Here is a 21809-nt window from a genome sequence, read left to right on the forward strand (position 1 = left end):
TCCGTATGTGACTGATATATTAATTTCAGGTCTTATGTACACCTCTTAATTTGCTGGATATATGCCATGTTCCATCTGGCACAAGTATTTGGGATTACAGCATCCTGTGACGACTTGAGGATGGATAAACACATTTATTTTACAACTGGTATCAGAAGTGAGATTTTTTTTTCATTGTCAATACGAGATATTCAGAAAAGTCAGCTAGCAAAACTTGATTGCAGACTGTATATTTATGTCACTACTTTACTCTTTTCTAAAGCTATTGCATCCAGAAAACTTTTAAAAATATATATTATAATGGATAAATATCCTTGCAACTTTAATTTAAAATGCTGACCAAGCTAGCCCCCAAGTTTAGGTAACTAATATTTATCTGAAAATGCACGAAACAAAAAGTAAGCAAGAAAAAAGGCTAAACGTATTTTTTTTCTATATACTATGAATTAACCCTTGATTATGTGACAGCTGCTTTAAGTAATGGAGGCTTCTGATTCATAATTGGTTCAAATAAGGGTTGTACAAATATTCAGAAGAATTATAAGTTGTACCAGACAACTAATCAAACACCAAAAAATATTCACAAAATAGCAGTGAAATGCCCAGAGGTTTCTCCCTCCATTCACATTCTACTAACTAATGCCATCCAAGTGCTAGCATTTTAATGGCTATCACTATAACACCCTGACCAAAGGCATTTGCTTAATTTTCATTGGAAGATAAAAAAAACAGCTGAAAATGCAAATGCACTTAATGTCTAAAAGGAAAATATATATAGAAAGTTATAACTCGGCTTCTGGTGAAATCCAGAAATCCTTCATCAGGAATAAACGCACACAGCTGTTACATGATATTGTGTATAAAATCAAAGAAGAATGCCTCTCTGTAATTTAAAAAAGTATAAGAGTGAAAAATCTAAAATGAATGCTGACATGCATAGAACAGAATGTCTGAAGCAAATTGTTCCGAGAAATGAAAGCCTTGATTATTTCAGCTGTTGAATCAAAATGCAGCTTTAAATGCCATTATAATGAGAGCTCATACCTATTGTTACAGAATTTTACAATATGAAACTATGGGAAAACTTTTTTTTTAACTCGGCTTTCCTTGAATAGTATGTCCAAGAATGACTCTTAATACATCTCTCTATGAATTACACCTTATACAGTATTTCATTCCTGATGATCATTTTCCTGTGTTTCTTCCCTGATATTAGTATGTGACTTTTAATTCTGTTGTTTTTAATGGATTATTCTTTGAATATATTTCATTTTTTTCTTGTTATATTGTATTGTTTTTAGTGTTTTTTGTCATATAGCCATTATTTTCTACTTTTCTTTGTGTCTTCTTTTTGTTACTTCTACTTTTCCTGTTATATGTACTACATTTTCAGCGTTATAAGTGGCTTCAATTCATAGTTTTTTTTAATTTGCATTTGGAGACTACTTTCTTGAGACCCCAAGAGCTTGTAACCTGTTTTTTAAATTGCAAAAACAATTTTTGATATTAATGCTCTGTGCTGCTCTTAGAAGTGGCCTTATGCAAATGAAATATGCAGCAGAAGTGATTTCAAGCTGCACTAACCAATAGAGTAGACATATGACTGAAGATGAAGTAATGTCCTACACAGGAAAAACCAGACATAATCACCCCTGCCATGTATACTGAGGTATACATTTAAAATAGAAAGTTCAGCAAAGCTCAAGGAAGGTGCGAAACTCAATAGTTAGCAAGCCTCTTATAATCAGAATAATAAGTTTAATGTCACTGTGCTCTGTACAAAAAATATTTTATAAATCCACTCACATGTACAGGCCAAATTTAGCACACAGGGGCAAGCATTAGAAAGGGACAACCAAGAAAATGGGGATTGTACTATTTCTGTATGTTAGAGATGCAATTGAATCCTCTCCTTGCCTTGTTTGGAATGGCATGATTTACCTAAGTAAGGGCCTGCACATGGAGAAAACAGTATAAAAGACTTGGACAGCAGCCAAACACCTCGAAGCTGATGAACGGATGGAAGATTACGTCATTCTGTCCCGAAAATCCTTTCAGCGCAGCTACAAAATGGCAAACTCTACACAAAATATTGTCATGGCTTCCTCGTCTGTTATGCCGCATAAATCGTCATCATAAGAAAGCTGTTATTTTCTCTTATGTGATTTCTTACCGTTGTATCACTATGGGAGGGATATTGCCTTTTTACGTTATATCTATATAGTTTCAGGTTACTTAAAACGGCGCAATTACAAAAGAACTTTTTCAAACCAGGGAGCTAGCGACCCCTGCTGGAAATATCTCTCTGGCACTGTTTACATTTATGTGTGTCTGCTTACTTTGTACAGGGATGCCCCACACCCCTCTCCACTATGCTCCAAAATTCTGTACATATTAATAGCACACCGGCTTTTCAAAGAACATTTCCTTATTTCTAAAGATTAAAATGAAATGTTGCAATTTCCTATTGCTCTCATTGTGCATAAAATCTGCCTCAACTCTTTTGGATCAATGAAAAACACAGTTTTGTACTGATTAACCAAACATTTTTGATGAAATGTGATTTTATTTTATTAGTTAAACATATTATGTTCTCCCAGAAGATTGTAGTATATTTTCTAAATCATATATTTCCAAAATTATATTCCACCTTTAGTCACTAAACATTCTAATTCATTAAATTTCAGGAAAAAAAAGAAACAACTAAATATATTAAGAACAGAACAACAACAAAACAAGATAAGGTCAGATGGCTGGGAGGACAGAAAAAACAAAAAAAAAAAAACAACTCAAGTTAAAATCTGCAGGGTTTCCAAGGCCAAAAGTCCATCTAGCCCACAGATCACCACCACAGAAGAACCAGAAAAAAACAGATAGAATAGTGGAGATTATTACAGAATGTGGATCCCTGAAGAATATGATGATTCTTTTCATAACATTTTATTGAATTCATTTAAAATCAAAAAACATTCCATACAAGTCAAGTTTTACAAAACTCAAATCAAATCAACACCCACCCATGAGAAAGAGAGCTAGGCCAATAGAGTGAAACTTTAATAGTAGGGAAAATAAAATGAATGAATAAATAAATAGAAATAGAATAAAAAGGGAAGAGAATCCACTTCCTCTGTTTAAATGCTTATTATAAAATGTTATTGATTAGATGCTGCCAGGTTTTGAAAATGTTTTGTACACATCCTCTAAGTGAGAATTAGATTTTTTTCAATTTCAAATAGTATATAACATCAGTTACCCGCTGACTTAAAAGAGGTGGGGTAGGATTCTTCCAGTGGAGCAAAACAAGTCTGCATGCTAGTAGTGTAGTAAAGGCAATTACAGTTTGTTTGTCCTTGTCCACTTTCAACCCATTTGGGAGTACACCAAACACAGCTGTTAGTGGATTAGGAGGGATTGTGACACCAAGGCTGTCTGAAAGGCTTTTAAAGATTTTGGTCCAAAATTATGTTAATTTGGTGTATGCCTAAAACATGTGACCCAGTGAGGCTGGAACTTGATTGCAACGTTTGCAGGTTGGATCTTGCCCTGGAAACATTTTGGACAGTTTTAAACGAGACAGATGTGTACGACAGATAATTTTAAGTTGAGTAATTGTATGCTTTGCGGGTATGTAACTTGAGTGAATTCTGTGCATTGCTACCTTCCAGTCCTTTTCTGAAATGTTGAGTGAGAGATCAGTTTCCCACTGTACTCTGGGATCTTTGAAAGGGAGGAAATAAAAAATATTTTTAAATATTATAGAAATGCTGTTTGAGTCCTCAAGACTGATCAATATTTTTTCCGGAATAGAGGTAGGTGGGAGGTGAGGAACATTGGGCAGGTTTTGTTTAGTAAAGTTTCTGATTTGAAGGTAGTAACAGAAATGTGTTGCTGGAAAGTTAAATTTGGAGTGTAATTGCTCGTAGGATACAAAGGTGTTGTCTTTGTACAGATCTCTAAGTGATTTGATCCCAAATGTTTTATAGACATTAAAAACTGCATACGTTTGTGAGGGTGGCAACAGGTGGTTATCATGCAAAAGTGCCAAAAAAACTTCTCTATCTTTAAGTACTTCCTACATTGATTCCATATTCTGAGTGAAAGAAGCACAATTGGGTTGTTAGTATATTGGAGATGACTTGTATTTATTGGGGTACAGAGCAAGGAATATATTGAAGTACTGCAGGATTTTATTTCTATTGCAGACCAAGCCTGTGTATGTTCATCTATTTGTGTCACTGTCCAGGTTTTTATAGCTCGTATATTTGCCTCCCAGTAATAAAACTGAAAGTTAGGTAGAGCCATGCCACCTTCTGCCTTAGGTCTTTGTTGGGTTGTCCTTTGGATACGTGGATGCTTTGAATTCCAAATAAATGAGGTTATGATTGAATCTAACTTTTTAAAAATGATTTATTGTTGTATATTGGAATGTTTTGAAATAGAAAAAGATGGTTAGGAAGGATATTTATCATGACAGTGTTAATTCTTCCAGCTAAAGTGAGATGAAGGGTAGACCATCTATGCAAGTCTTATTTATTTTTTTCTATACAGACAGCAAAATTTTGTTGATAAAGAGCTTTATGTTTACTTATGATGTTTACCCCTAGGTATTTAAACTGATCTACAATGATAAAATGGAAGGTCTCCAATCTAATATTGTGTGTTTGAGAGTTCACTGGAAATAGCACACTTTTATTCAAATTAATTCTGAGACCACAAATCTTTTGAAATTCTGTTAGTACTGTTAGGACTGCAGGCACAGTATTGTCTGGATCCGTTTTATATATATATATATATATATATATATATATATATATATATATATATATATATATATAGTGCCATATCATCTGCATATAGTGAAATTTTCTGTTCAGGTCCTTCTCTGATAAACCCCTTTATGTGGCATTTCGACAGTGAACTGCCACTGGCTTAATGACGATTGCAAAAGCAGTGATGACAAGGGGCATCCTTGTCTAGTACCACGTTCTAGTTTAAACCAGTCTGAATTAATGTTGTTAATATAAACTGAAGCTTCTGGACTGGTATACAGTAGTTTGATCCATGCACAAACATTCGGGCCAAACCCAAATTTCTCCAATGTAGTGAAAAGGTATTTCCATTCAACCACACCAAATGTTTTTTCTGCATCCAACAATAATAATATCTCTGGGGTGTTTGACTTTGTGATTGAATATATTACATTATGTTTATGATAAAATTATCATATTCATTTTATTTGTTTATGTATAATTGATCATTACAGTTTGTATTAAAAGCTTTCTTTTTGCTGCACATACAACAAAACTGTTTATATGAGTGCTGTTTTTATGGAATTGTTTTAGAATGCCTGTGTTAGTTGCAAAGCAGTGCATAAGCACTGACTGGCAATAAATAAATCCACTTTATCAGTAAATTCATCAGTGAGAATGTATGTTGATATTACTGATACTTATACCAATTATATACATTGTCAAACTACTTCATTTTGTTTTCTACTTCATTCTTTGCTGATATATATTTTTTGGTTCCTTGGTAAGGTTAATATGGTACACATTACTTATCATTGATTTAAATAAATTACTGTTTTTTTAATACAGCTTCCATGTGAGTATTTCTTCTTTCCATTTTGTTTCTTGCCTTTTGCATTTTTTGACTTTCTCTTTCAATATAATTTTCAAGTTATTGGAAAAACAATGTTAGTTTTAATTTACTCTCAGTTAGGTTTTAGTTTATAGACATGAGTACTTTGTACAGTTTTAAACGGCATGAATGCATGTTTACCCTAGATTGGAAAAAGCTAATTTGTTGGAGAGTGACACTCCATTCATTTTAGAATTTTCCACTTGGAATTACTTTCCAAGGTCTATGGGAGAGCTGCCTAGTAATCATTAACCTATAAAATAGATTTGACATTACTTTAGAACCATTCAATAGTTGTCTTTCAATATTAGATAAAGAGGATTAGTTTTAGAAACGTTGTGTATCAATATTTTAGATGAATTGTGTTTTGTTTCTTAATGATACAAATGTGTAATGATTTACATATCATGCACTTATCAGAAATGAAGTGCAGCATATCCTAGTGAAGAAGAAGTACATTATATGGTGCATTTGTCAACAAGTAACTACCTTCTACTTAAAGATTTACTTATAAACTGTAGTTTTGGCAACATGAAGTCCTAGTTTTAGTGCTTAATTTCTCAGTTCAAGAGTCCTGGCTTCAAATCTGCCTAAATTTGAACTTTGTAGGATTCACGTATTTCTCTTATGTTCCTGTGAGTTTTTTTCAGGGTACTGTCAACTGAGTATAGGTGAGGTTGGGTAAATGTGCCCTAAGATGGACTGGGACTCATCCAGGACCAATTTCTGCCTTGAGTGTGATGCTCAAATGTCGCAAGCACCTATATTGCTATACTATAAATATACTATACTATTACACCCTGAGCAGCCCAGTACCGGGTCGAGTGAACGTTTAAAAATATTTTGCTATATCATACAGATGAACTATGCAACACAGAGACAAAAGCAATATCTCATCTGCAAGCAACACTTGTCAACTTCATGCTTATATTAATTAAATTAAATATTTACTATTGACTTTTAATATGGCATGAAATCATACGTGTGTTGTTTCATAATTGTCACAAAAATATTTGAAAAAATTGTACTTATTCTTTGTAAGAAAAAAGCCGGTGTTATACATCAATCAAAAAGTCCGGACCAGTAGATTTCAACCAATGCAATGAACCTTTCAACCAATTGAGGAAACTCAAGCAATAGGCTGAAAACTGCAAACAGTACTACACCGCTGTTCTGATTTTTCATGTGCTCTTGCATATTACTTCACAAAACAACAGCAAATATTATAAGTGACACATCAGTACTTACAGTAGATTCTCATGATCAAAACAAGTTCAAGCACATTATTGTATGATGCATCAATCATGAGATATCCTCTGAATAAGAGGAACTGAGAGGCCACCTTTAGGAAATAGCACCTCCCATTTCCAGGTCATTAGCTTTGACTCAATATGTCATACACTCACAAACCTTATACCATTGGATGGCAGCAACTGCAAGTCTCCAACAATATGTAGATGTTTATATGTGAACATAATGAGACACAGCTGAAAGCATGCATAATGAAAAAATAAACTATTTGAAGCAGGAGCAAACAATGTAAATAGTGTAGGCGGGAGGGGGGATACTTCGGTGTAAGAGTGTATTGGGGATGGGGTTTCAAGTTTTTATGTGATTCACTATTTTATATGCATTAAAATTGTTATAAAGCTGTGTTCCCATTTGGAGGGGTTTTGGATAGGGGTGAAGATCCATGGTGCCAAGTACTGAAACTATTTATTTATTTTTGTTATTAAAAAGAAATGTTAGACTGGAACAGTGGGAATATCACAGAGGTGAAAAACTGCCCTGGCATTACTTGTACATGAGATATCCTGTATCAGTACTGACTGATCATAACACTTGATACTAGAGTATAAAATTCACCTCTCTCAGTTTCCTTTATAATGTACCCGTCAGTCACTTTGGTGATCTTTGCATTATTATTTTCCAGAATATGGAAATACATATGAACATCTACAGACACAAATATATGCATGGTACCAGTATATTACAATTTACAGTCATTCCCTTTTAAAGTAATGGGTTTGATTAGAGTAGCTGAGAATGTTGATCTTTTTATGTTACATAATTTATGTCAGTAATGCATCTCATATTAAATTAATCAGTAATGTATGATATCAATCATTTATAAAAAATTTCTCTACACATCATAAAGAAGGTTATTACTCTGTTCTGATGATCTCTGCAATTTGGGTTCAATGAAGTTGTCCATAAGATGATCTAATGTAGTCTTTGGAGTGATGGTAAAAGTGCTACTTTACATTATTTGATTAATTAATGGTAGATAGTAACTGTCTTTGTTAAAAATTCATTACTATGACTGGTAATAATGCTTAAATTATTTTAAAAATTTGCTACAAACTTAATGTTATCGGTTAAAGTAGTTTCTTACCACTTTGGACTGAACCTTACATTGGCAAGTAATTACTGCCCCACAGTCAATTGACTGAAGGTGTTAAAAAGTTGCTAAAATAAATGTGTTTTTTTCTTATGTATTCTCCCACTTGATATAATCTCTCCAATATATACAGCCTTCACTCTGTATTTATTTATTTTTTACTTTTGATTGGAACATATTTCATTCTGACACTAGGAAATCCATTGCTTACACTTCAAGTTCCTGTATAACTGGTGCCAACACTACTTCTGCTGGTGTTGAGCATCTTGACACGGCCAGGAGGCACTCCATTACAAAGAAGTAGATTAACCTTGTACACCTACTGCATTCTGGCCTATAGAAAAGTACTGGACACAGCTTATAAAAAACAAGAAACAGAAATTGACAGTTAATTTACTGCCTTATCCTGTCAGACTTTTGCTGGGATATCATGTATTGTAAAGTTTAGCAGTAATACAAGATCAAGTAGAAATGGGTAGATATTTGAAAAGAAGCAGTCCACAGCTTAATCCATTACTGTATAATCAGAATAAATTTGGAATTACCTTTCAAGGTTGATGGTATATAGTGATTGTTTGTAAAGTAAAGATGATTTTCAGGATACTGCAGTGTCTATTCATTCTGTGTTGTTCTATACTGTTATATACAAAGGAAGGCACTGTATATTCGGTGTGCATTGCTTGAATGTTTTTACAGTATGAGCATGCTCAAAGACAGATCCCTCCCCACCCAGCACTGTATGACAGTCAAGATTATTTATTATAATACTGTTAATTTATCCTTATAAGTTCTACTTGTCAACAAAATTCCTTGATCATAATTTCAGCTATGCCTTTTATAATCAAGCAAAACAGAGTTCACAAAGCTTAGAAATAACTATATAAGGATATTGTAATCCAACAAGAACATGAGTTGAATGTATTTTTCATGACCTCAATTGCATGTACTAAAACATGATGAGTGCAAGAGATATTAAATATTTTAAGTCAACAGCTTAGTTTCAGCTTGTTCCACACTCAATATAGCATCTACTGATGGTCTACTGGTTGGAAGCTGTGTAAAATAGAAGTGTTACTAATTCAAACATGGGAAAAAATAACTTGATAGGGTGCTAATCCACCCAGGGCATACCACATTTTAAAGTCACCAGTTATGCTAACATGCACTTCTTTGAGATATGAGAAGAAAAGTAGATAACCTTGAGATAAAACCAGCACAGCAACAGAGGGAATGTAAAACTTCCACATAGACAGTGAGAAGACCAGGATTCAAATCCAGGCTCCTGAAATTGTAGGCAACAGATCTCATCGCTGCACATTTATTTATGAAGAATTAGTGTCAATAGCACATTATGTCTGGAAGAAAAGTTAATTATGAGTATTTTGTAATTTCTTTGCATTATTTATTAAATGACAAGACCTTTCAGGGCTGTTTCATGAACTGTTGAAGCATTGGAAATGTTAAATACAAATTGTTATTTAATAATATTTTTATTCTGTTTTCAAAGTAAGAAAACAGATAAAAATCATGTCATTGCAATGTAATATAACTTATTTTACCCATTACCTTTTTATCTTCATGAATCATTTTCTGTTAAAGTGCTCAGTCCCAGGTCAAATTTACTAGGATATAACTGCATTATGAAAACTTGATTTGTTATTTCATATTCATGTAAACATTTTAAACAACTAATATATGGAAGACTGTTTTTTCATATATTTTTTAAGTTTTTAAAAAATACAATTATTGTATAATTTTTTAATGTATTTGTTTTTTAGGTGTAACTACAGTACTGACTATGACTACTTTGAGTATCAGTGCAAGAAATTCACTTCCCAAAGTAGCATATGCAACAGCCATGGATTGGTTTATAGCTGTCTGTTATGCCTTCGTCTTTTCTGCATTGATAGAATTTGCCACAGTGAACTATTTTACAAAGAGAGGATGGGCCTGGGATGGAAAGACAGTAGTGAATGATAAGGTATTTTTCCAATATTATTTTTATTCACCATACTTATCTCTATTCGTTATACTTATTTAAACTGTGAACTTCCAAAACATGTTGCTTGTTTCCTGTGATTTATTAATAGTTTTACTTTGTCCTTCCAAGTAAGTACATATTTGTAAAATGTTTATTTTATACTGTATAGATAGATAGATAGATAGATAGATACTTTATTAATCCCAATGGGAAATTCACATTCTTCAGCAGCAGCATACTGATACAATAAATAATATTAAATTAAAGAATGATAATAATACAGGTGAAAAAAAAAAAAAAAAAAAAAAAAAACAGACAATAACTTTGTATAATGTTAAATGTTAACGTTTACCCCCCCTGGTGGAATTAAAGAGTCGCATAGTTTGGGGGAGGAACGATCTCCTCAATCTGTCAGTGGAGCAGGACAGTGACAGCACTTTGTCAATTTTTGTTTCAAATTAAGTAACCTACTGTGCAACTAAAATGCAGTTTTTGGCTTTTAATGACCAAAACACAAAACAGCACTGAAAATTGTATGTTTTAAAACAATTTAATGTGTGCAAAGCTATTTTGTGAGAATCAGTGTCAGGTCACAAGTAGACTAATAAAATGTAAAAATATAATGAAGTCAAAGAATGCCTCTTGGCTTAAAATAATGAATACAAAGTTGCCCTAATTTTGTTCTGACCTACCATCTGTAGTATAGTCACTTAACAACTTATAGAACTAGTTATTGCAGCAGTCATTCAATAGGAGAAGCATAGGAAAAGTAAATACACTGGGCTATGGTCACTGCTGTATAATTGTGCCAAATGAAGTTTCTGTTAAAGATTTATAGTTTGGAGTTTTTTTCTTTATATGTGTTTCTTAACTACTTGCCTCCTATTTGGATTTATTCTTTTTGTGGTTTTCTGATTTTTGTCTTTGCACAGTGATAGGTTATATTCAGTTTTCTGAGTGTAGCAAAACTGTTTGTATGATTGTTAGTTCACCAATCACATAAAAACATCAGAATTAATTTTCGCTAAATTGTTCATGTGCATTGTTGTTCATCCAAGATAAAATGTAGGCTATAAGGTGTATTGGCGAGGGGGGCAGTAATAGAGAGGTCAACACAAAAACTAGCACCAACTTAACTAGGGACTACAACTACCATCGGGCAGCAGGAGAGCACTCAGGATGATGGGAGGTTACTGTTATTAAAGTTTCCTATTGGCCAAAGCAGAATTTTGTCTAAGACTACTGGTACAGCATTTTCTTCTGAACTAATTTGGATAACAGTTTTATTTTCTCCCCGGATTGCAGCTTTTGACGAAGAGTATTTCATTTTGTCTCATCACGAGTTATGTCTAGCTATGTTGAATGTGCAATAGGCCAATTATCTGTTTGGACCCTCTTCTGAGAAATATACAGGTATATACAGTGTATATATATATATATATATATATATATATATATATATATATATATATATATAATGAAATAAATGACTGGACACACAACTAAGGTTTGGGGCAGCCACCTGTATAGTTTCCCTGGCTGCAAAAAGGGTTTAAGTTTTAGTAAAATGTGTACAGATTTTAGTCCAAAATAGAACTGCTCGAGTATGGAGGATGAGGGGTTTTAATAGTTGGCTCCCAGGAAGTGATATCCTTCGGGGCTGGGACAGGAAGTGACGTCCTTTGGGCCAGGTCAGGCAGGATTTTTCGTATTTCGTCTGCAGAGAGAAAAGAGAGAGGTTTAGCGCAACCCCTGGCGTGGAATTGCCGTTTTGTGGTCCCTTTGCTTGACTCCCAAGTGCATGTGTGTGACAATATATATATATATATATACACTGTATATATATATATACTGTGTATATATATATAATTTTGTATGCAGCATAATATAAAAGATCAGAACTAGTATAAAAAAGTAGGTTTTTGATAATTCAGCAGTGCTCAAAATAAATTGTTTTGACAGCATTACAATTCTCTGATTACATGCTTAGGGCTGCCAACCATCCTCATTTTCCCAGACATGTCCTCCTTTTTAATGTGCCATGGACTGTCTGGGAGGAATTTATAAAATTTTGAAAATGTCCGGAAGTTTGGCTCCTAAAATGTGAAAATCTCCATATCCTTATCATTGGTAAAAATTGAAAGCTGTACACCAATCAGCATTTTTGGAAGTAGTGCGCAACACAGATATTGACGAGAATAGCCGATATCTGTCCAACTTGAATTTTTTACTTCATCTTTTGAATTCAGCTTTATCTTCTTGGCGAGTAGATAGTTCATCATAAATGTTGTTCCTTTCCTTAATTACTTTATTTGTAATCCTAATTCGCCATAACTAAGTGAATTTATTCAAAATCGAAATTACAATTTCACATTTTATATGTGAGATCTTATTTTCAATTCTTCTTTCAGCAGCTTGGTTAAACAAGAAATTTCATACATCCAGGTACAGTCCATCGTATTTAAGTGTGAGTAAGTACTGCTTTGTAATATTTTAATGGAAAATATTGCTATTACCACCCATTGTTCCAAAATGGATTTATAGTTGTAAATGAATGAGTCAACTATTAAAGTTTCAGTTAATTAAAAAAATCATACATTTATTCTGTCATATAAATGCAACATCTTTTTAATTATCAGTTGATCAAGTAATAAGTCACTTCTTCAAGTAATTTAATAATATTTTAATAATTCTTTCATTTACATAAATTCAGGAATAACCATTATGCTGAAAAGAAAGTGCAAGTTCACAGACTACTTGAACAACAAATCTCCTTGTTTTCGAATGGGCAGAACAGATTCAGTTAAGGAGCTAATGCTCACAAGATTCAATTTCAGTAGCATGCTATGTAAAGATTTCTATTCATATTTATCCAACAACCCTGACTTACCGAGAAAAATAGCTTCAGTGGAAAAATATAAAAGATTGCAAATAAACTAAACTGAAAAAAGTAAAATTATTTTTATTTTACATGCAGTGAATTTACCATGTGTATCATTTTTTACAGTTTTACGACAGTTAAGCTATCCAAATAAGAATGGAAGGAATGAAGTCTTAATTTAAGAGGCTTGACATATTCAAAATATTTAATGGATTATTAGTTTGCCAGTGACTGTGATTGTGACCATCATATCATAATTATAGTGATAAACTGCTACTAAAGGTTTATATCAGTTTAAAAAAACATAAGACAGTATAAAGTCATATTATTGTATCATGGGGAAAGGCGTCCTCAGAAGTTCTCATTTTCCGACCCATATGTTCTCATTTCCAGAGATAGAGAGTTGGCAGCCCTATACATGCCAGTATATGTATGAAAAAAATAAAAATCAAAGCAAAAATGTGAATGCAGTTTTTATCTAATTAAACTCATTAATGCAACTGTGACTTTTAGTCTTCTTTAGTATAGCTGATAAATGCAGAAAATAAGTGCTATCAATCGGTCTTGTTATTTTATAGTAATACGTGGTTATGTAGACTGGTATATTTTGGAAATTCCAAAATTCTCAGAAATTACATTAAAAGAAAATATAAAATACTTCTCAGTTGTGCAATCCATAGTTGTGTATCTCTGAAATAAGTGTTTTCAGTGTTTTTACTTATGTAGAAAATTATTCAATTAGTTCAAAGTCCATGTTCATTTAATATGTTCTTTTTTAACCATTTTCACATCATGTATCACTTTATCACTTTACATCTTCAAAACAAACATCTTTATAAGGTCAAATCTAGATTAAAATCAAGTGTTTTATTTGGTGGGAATTAAAACACAATATTAACACATTTTTTAGGTAAGGAATTCCATACAGTAAATTAGTCCTCATAAAATAAGTTGATTTTCCCTTCTTAAAAAAGATAATACAACTGTCTTGGTTTGCAAACCTGTTGTGAATGAACTTTAGGATGCCAGAATATATCATTGACTTATCATGCTAATATCTGACCCACTGCTTAAGAAATGGTATTTTATAAACTTTTATCTTTTTATTATTGTTTTCTAATCATATAGGTCAACAGTTGCATGTTAATATTGCAACCTCTTTTTATCAAAAGAAAAAAGGCTCTACAACAAATAACATTCTGAATGTAAGCAATTTATAAGCACAGTAATCAAACTTCACTGTTGTTTACGAAATAGTATATAGATTAGTCCAAAGTTTTGCTCTTCTTTTACTCTCATTTTCATGGCGAAATCAAGAACAGACTATCTCCAACAAACTATTCTTTCCCATTTGATAAATGATCATTGTACCAGTGAAACTAAAAGATAAGAGTACTTTATAGCCTAAGCTGTGCTTCTGCCAGGGTTTTTCTTATTATAGGCTCAAGGGATTTATGATTACGCAACATAATGGTATGATGGCCAAAGACATAGTGGAGAAAATGCTTTTTCTAAAATAAGGTAACATAGAGGTCTTTCTCAAAATCTGTGTAAGAGATTTAGTGGTGTGTCCAATGAATTTAGTACTTAATGTGTGATGCTTGTACCTGGAGTCTGTGTTCCTTATAAACATGGTAGTACTGGACAAATGTGCTGAGAAACGCACATTAACATCCATGAAGTTTTTAGTTGTTACTGCACAAAAACTGTCACAAACTTTAAACTCAACTCTTCTTGCTCAGCATTATTTATGTTCTTCCTTCTCTACAGCTAGATATATTTTGATTCCATTAATGATCTTGGAGTTTATTTATTTCAATAGTGCTCTTTTCAAAACTACGTCAGACTGCTAATTCACAGACCTATTGTAACATGACTCAAATGTTTGACTCATTACTCTTTCACAATTCCATAGTTAGTATTGTAATCTAAAACCATTGTAAATACTTCATGTTTGTCATACATCTTGTTAAGAATCCATATTTAAATGTTAATGTACGATGTTAGTGATTTTGTTGAGTGGCACAGTAATTCAGTTTTTGGGCAAAGTAATTTTTAGGAAGTGTTTGGGTAGGCTTTCAGCAAACAGGGTTCTTTGACTTTGATTTTATCTGTCTGGCTTTCTGACCTGCCTTCCTTACGAGTTATGGTAGGATTTCCCTCTTACATGCACACACACACACACATGCACATACCTACACACACACACATACACACAATCATTGGTTCCGATCTTGCCCTACCCTGATTAAGAATCTTAGATGCTCATCCAATTGCTTACATTTGATTTGAAGAATTTGCTGGTTACAACTACACTTGCAATTTTAATTGCATTTTTGAATTGCAATTGACTTACTTAAACACTAGTACTAGTAATTAAAAGAAATTTAGACGCAATTATATTAGGCTAATGGATTGTGACATGATTGTGCATCCTAAGCTGGCATCTATGACAATGAAATAGAATGCTCCAGTTAGTCTGAGTGTAATGTCATCAGATGTTGATAAGGGGTAGTGTTGATGTTTAATAGCTTTGCTCAAGTCACTTGAGTTAAGAAATTGAGTTTTTCTGCATAATTTCTTTACCACATCTAATGTATCAACCTATTGCATAGGGGCTGTAACCATGATAATAATATCTGATTCTGTCATTGTTTGCAGCTCTTGTTTAAGATGGTTGTGCAGCATGAAGAGTGATTATCTCTGTGGGCACTGAGGGCTAAGTAAAGGGGTGGACACAGATTACATTAGCTAAATAAGGTGCATGGGTGAACATATTTTCAAAGCTAGCAGGAATGTGAGTAAGTATCTGGAATGTGTAAACCCACAAACATATCTTTGTCTTTGTATTTGCAGTGTTCCATGATCTTCCAGCTTTATCATGTATTGGATCCCCATCATAATGTATCAGTCTGAAGTATGACTGTACTGCAACATCTCACTCTAAGTTGCTGCATACAAAATACTATGAGAAATACAAATATCAGGTTTTTATCTTAATGTTGACCTTATCCTGCTTACTGTAATACCTGGAAAAAAAATGACAGTGCATCAGCAGGCAACTTGTTATTAGCTGTCTGACTTTCATTAACTGCATGTGTTTTCTCTTTCTCATTTGCAATATCCCAATTCAGGAAAAGAGTTTTGATTTTAAGTCTTCTTTGCAGTTTTTTGTGGGATGTCTGCATTTTTTATTCATTCCCTTAAGCTTCATTACAGTCACATGCCTTCTTTCTTCCTCACTGGCTATAGATCCTATTTGCTCATGCAGCCTTTATGCTGTTTTAAGGTATCAGGTAAGGATAGATTGGGGAACATGCACTGATGTAGCGCGTTGCTGCACCCACCACACGATGAAACAGCTTGGGATCCTGGTTGGCAACCCCCCAGGCAGACATGTTGTCCACTTTCACCCTCTGGAAATGACCCTCTATCTGCCACAGCCAGGCGTTATATGGGTATCCTCTTGGTTTGGTCCAGCTACTTGGGTCCTCAATAATGATGATCCTGTGAGCTGAATCACCCTCGGGGAATTGTGCCACATGGCCCTAGTGCTGTAAGTGACACTCTATCACAATTTGCTTCATTCGCGACTCCATGAACAAAAGTCAAACCAGTGGTACCCAGGGATTCTCCGAAGGCAGTCATCTCATGTCACTGGATAGTGTCCATGTTTCACAACCATATAACAAGACAGGAAGCACCAGGACTCTAAAGACTTGGACCTTCGTCCTTTTGTATAGATATAGGGAGCGCCACACACCCCTTTCCAGCAACCTCATGATCCCCCATGCTATCCCAATCCATCTACTGATTTCATAGGAAGAGTCACCAGTGACATGAATGTCACTACCGAGGTAAGTAAACCTCTCAACAAGTTCGACACTCTCTTCACAGACAAACACACTGCTGATGGCTATGCCAAAGAGGTAATTAAAACTATTCTTGTAATATTTAGTGAGGTTTAAAACTATGTTTTGCTTTGTTCAACATAAATTCAGAGCTCACAGTCAGTTTCTTATTCACAGCAAATATAATGAAAAATAATATTATTTCAAACTATTTCGTTATGGTTAATGGCATTTTGCTTGCAGTGCTTCAACAGTCACGAAATTCTCAGGTGATTTACTAGCTTCTTTTATTTTGGAATGTATTTGTGTTGAGCAATACATTTGAAAACTATTATAATAGACTTTAGTATATTTTTCCTTGTGTAAAAGTTTCAGGTTGTATAAATATTTCTCCCTGTTTTTAATAAATCAAGAATATTTTTGTTTTTGCATCCCCTTTGCCCATAAACAGGCATTAAAACTATAGTTCCATATGTTCTTTGAATTGTCATGGGACATCAGCTATGTCATTCCTTTTTTCTTTCTTTGTAAATGAATTTTATTTATTTCCTGATAAATGCATTAAAATGGAAGATACAGTATATAATGCAAAAATCAAACATATAAACTGCTATAAAGCAAAGACAGAATATCAGTCCAATCAAAAATACAGTCAATCTAATAAATAACAGAAAGAGTTAAGATTAAGTAATCATAAACAATTCTACCATTTCTAAAAAGCTTTTCTTTTTGTTGTTTTATTCTTTTTTGTAATTCATGTTTATTACAACATCTTTTTACAACACAAGTTTGTTAACTATGTGTATGCAGTGAGCATTTACAGCTTTTTATTGGAATAAAGTATATATTTGATGAAAAATATTTAAATGTTTCAACAAAAAATTACTATTTACTGTAAATTCTATGTGTACTGTAAATTCTATAACCTGTAATTTCTGTTTATCCAAACTATAGTCTATTCTATGACTTTTTCATTACACAGCAGAAGCAAGCACTATATGTATTTCATTTTCAGCACATACTTTCTATTTTTCTTCTTATTGTAATTAGTTTAAAATCAAAACTTACAGACAAGTCAGGAAATATTATAAAATATAAAAATACCTAAAAAATATTAATCATTAACTCAGAAATTTCCAAACATGCTAAAAAAATTGTCATTGAACTGAATTATTAATACCCATATGCATTTTGTATATAATGAATAATTGTTAAAATAATAATATATCACTGCTGCAAATTGAATACTTAGTTTGTACATTTACAGTGTAAAAAAGTACATTTTAGGATATATTTTCCAATTCTATTAATTTGCCATTTAAAAAAAAAAAAATTAAAATCTGTAGTACAAAATTGCATTCATGCCTTAATTATAACTTGCTATTCAGTACAGCTAGTGATTATTGTAAGATTTCTCTATAAATGCACTTCTAAATGGATTAATGCATTTTGAATTGACAAAAAAATCTGGCTGGTCTGCCTAATTGATGCAGGACCATTTAATCCTCTTCTAAGTACCTGCCATGAAAATGAAAATGAAGATTATATCTGTGGTAAGACATATTGATGGAAAAATCTTTTGGTCAAATGTAACTACCAGTAGAGGGCAAATAATAGAGAGAAGCTCATTTAATAACTCAACCATCTATATCACATTATAGACTAAGGACTAAAGTCATGATAACTTATCAGTTTAATTGGTGTATTGCATTTTCTTTCTAAATATCCTGTTTGACAGTCAACTGGAATAATTACACAGTAAGCTGTTTCAGTCTTCACCAATATGTAAAATAAGTTTTCCTAGAGTGGAACACATTATACTGTATATAGAAATCCAATTTGCTTAAAAGGATTTGTTGTTTGGATCAGGGTGAAGGAACTCGAACGGAGCATTTTTAAGACACTCGCAAAGTCTTGCAGATAGCATTACAATACTGAGAAACAATCGAATGGATTCATATAAAGCTTTATGCAATTTTGATGTTTAGAATGAGCCATAATTCTGTTGTTGACATACTGTGCAAGATTCAACTGGTTAGCAGCAAATGATTTATTGTTGAAGTATGGGAATGTTCAGAAATCAAATTATAAGATATAATAAAACATGTCTTGGAGAACATTTTACTGTCAGAAAAGAAAAGTGATTCTGGTAAAACTTTTATTATGGCCAAATAAATTCCAGTGTGTAGTTAGAACTAATTTTGTCTCTGAAGGAACAAATGTGACTGTTTGAAGCATAGTTTTCACATGTATAGATTCTTATAAATAAAAGCACATTTTATACTCTCTTCTTTCTGGTCAGGGGTACTGGAGGTTAATGCATTTTTTTCTGACACTAGCAGGCATTTGGGTGTCACCATTCATATAAAGATCACCAATTCATGGCATTCCACACTCTGGCAGAAGGCAATGGTTTAAAGCAGTCAATTGGCCTAAAAGCATGTACTGTACATGGTAATGCATACCCTTCTACAATGAAAAATATACTGAGAAAGCACACAAGCTGGGAATTACGCAGATGGTGAGCACTTTGCCACCCAAGTATGTAAAAAATAGATACTTAAATACAATTTTTAACAATAGTTATTTGTTAAATATTTAGAATTAACATTTATATTATCAACATTTAAAAGAAATAAAATCAATTTAATAAAAATATGTGTATTAAAGTACGAAAACAAAATATTTCCTTTGCCTCGTTCAAGGAATTAATTCATATTTTTAGTTAGCATGTCTCTGATGTTCAGAAGCAATAGCATTTTATATCTAAAGAAAGAGAGATACTTTGGGGTTTGTATTTTGCAGTATGTAATCAGTCAGAAAATTACACTGACAGACTATAGTGCTTTGAAAAAGAAGAGGTAGGAGGATAAGAGTGATGCAGTCCTTCAGGTTTAAATATGGTTGAGTTGCTAATAGTGAGGTGAGTTGTCTCCCTTGACAGTGCCTAAGAATAAAGCACTTCGCATACTACATATTTATAAGGCAATGTCTTCCTGAAGCTCAATGAATAATTAATAGTGTTCATCAGGAGTCACAGTTTCTTTGAAGCATTTTTTTATCTTTCAGCTCCCTGTGCCAAATAAAGCTAAATTATGATATGAAGGGTGAGACTAAAAACCTTTGAATACTCCTCAGAAGGAGATCTGTATAATTAACAAAGACGGTAGGTAAAAAGTCCAAAACAAGATTGCTGCAAAACTTCTAAAATGTCATCCTGCCAATTGTGTAAACTTTTGGACCACCTACATATAACCTGCACAACCCCCAGGAGTGTAACTGCAACAAAATAGAATTTAAATACCCTCATATACTGTAAAGCATTCCATACAATGTGTGAAATATACATTTTTACATCTTCTTTATGATTAAAGGCAAATAAGAATACAGTAAAAGTGCTTCTTAGTCAAGCAGAAAGAAAAGGAAACTCAATAAAGTTATACACATTTATGACTTCCAACATATAGTAAAGAGTTACACAGGAAATAAATGATTAAGTAGAATGCTAAATATGCAAATAATAATTTCACAAACTGTTTGACAGCATTGCTAGTACTAAAGCAGAGTTAATTTTTTTGGATTTTTATTATGGTTAACATGTTATGTATAGCTGGAAAATGATGTGATGCTCTAGAAAACTAATAATATTAATGAAATCTGTTTTGTAAACATTCAAGAAAAAGTCTGCATTTAATATGGTCTAAAATCTACAACAAATACCTGGCAGCTCAGGCTGTATATTTTAAGCTAAAAAATCATTAATATAAGCACTATGCATGATGCCAGATTACAAGGTTTATGGGAAAAGAAGAAAAAATATCACACCAAGGCCCACATTTATGTAATTTGTTTACTGTTATGTTGAGTCTGATGCCAACAACATGGACAAAAAGAAAATTGCAAGCAACTTTTTAATTGGGGCCTTGCAGTTTGAGAAAACATTAATAACTGAAATTCATTTCAGTAGTGCTAATAAGGCTGCAAAATACATTTATAATAAATGAAGTAATTATTTTCATCATTGCAACAGTTCTTAGATGAATATGATGTGTGTCACCTTGTTGTAATCTATTATAGATAAATTGAGAATTTTTGTGAAACAATTGGTGAACACATATATCATTTTAAACTTTCCCATAATAAATGTAAATACATAAGATTTGTGTTGTTTATGTAATTCCAACAATTTAATCACAGTAATACAGACTATGCATTTACTCCAAAACACTCCCAAAAAAGGCAGTAATACGGCCTGCACAGATCAGTCTGAATGTGTAATCTTTCTATGATGAATTAGCAAGCTTTTGTAATAATTAAAATCGTTGATTAAAAGAAGGTATAATCAGGCTCTTCTTAAATGACCTTTACAAAAACACCAAAATTCCCATTGCATGGGACTGATATATATTTTATTTAAAAATCATGAAACCAGAACTCCAAAGTTACCAAAGGTATAAGGACATTAGCATTTGCAACATCAAAGGGTTTTTTTCACCTCAAAGAGAGTACACATTGTATATAAGAGTTTTCTTTATTAAAATGCATCATCCATGTTTGCTAATATATTTCATTTAAAGTATATTTATTTTATACAAGTAACTTGTCATGAGCTCCCATTACTATAGATTGCTGGTTCAGTGGAAATCTTTTACTTTTACCAGCACAACAACAATGTGTGCTGAAGACCAGGACAAGACCTTTATTTGCTAGGTGCTAATTTTACGGACTGGCTAAAAAAGGCCGCAATCACAATTATGCTTTAAAAAATCTCTTCAAGTTTCTAATTACAGGAAAACATTCATATTTGCTCAAACATATGTACACTTGAACTTACAAATATACAATCTAAAATCTGTTTTTGAAGAACAATCAAATGGGAATGATCTATCCAATGAATCTTTTAAAGAAGTCAGTTAGAGGAAAGAAATCCCTGGCATGAATATCTATGCTATAAAAAACAGTAAAACTATGAACAATAAATTATCCTAAACATGTTAGAGTAAGGTTAGGCATCCTGGTTCAGTGGTTAATGTCGCTGACTTACACATTCAGACT

General features: G+C 32.8%; 1 protein-coding gene across 1 annotated transcript in view; it reads left to right on the forward strand.

Moving 5' to 3' along the window:
* Window positions 1-21809, forward strand: part of gabra2a (gamma-aminobutyric acid type A receptor subunit alpha2a) — a 353372-nt gene that overhangs the window by 308872 nt on the left and 22691 nt on the right. Inside the window, exon 9 of the mRNA XM_051928333.1 lies at window positions 9820-10022. Within this exon, the coding sequence (XP_051784293.1) occupies window positions 9820-10022 (203 nt within the window). The remainder of the gene's footprint in view (window positions 1-9819; window positions 10023-21809) is intronic.

This window comes from Erpetoichthys calabaricus, chromosome 5, assembly GCF_900747795.2.
Source record: "Erpetoichthys calabaricus chromosome 5, fErpCal1.3, whole genome shotgun sequence".
NCBI lineage: Eukaryota > Metazoa > Chordata > Cladistia > Polypteriformes > Polypteridae > Erpetoichthys > Erpetoichthys calabaricus.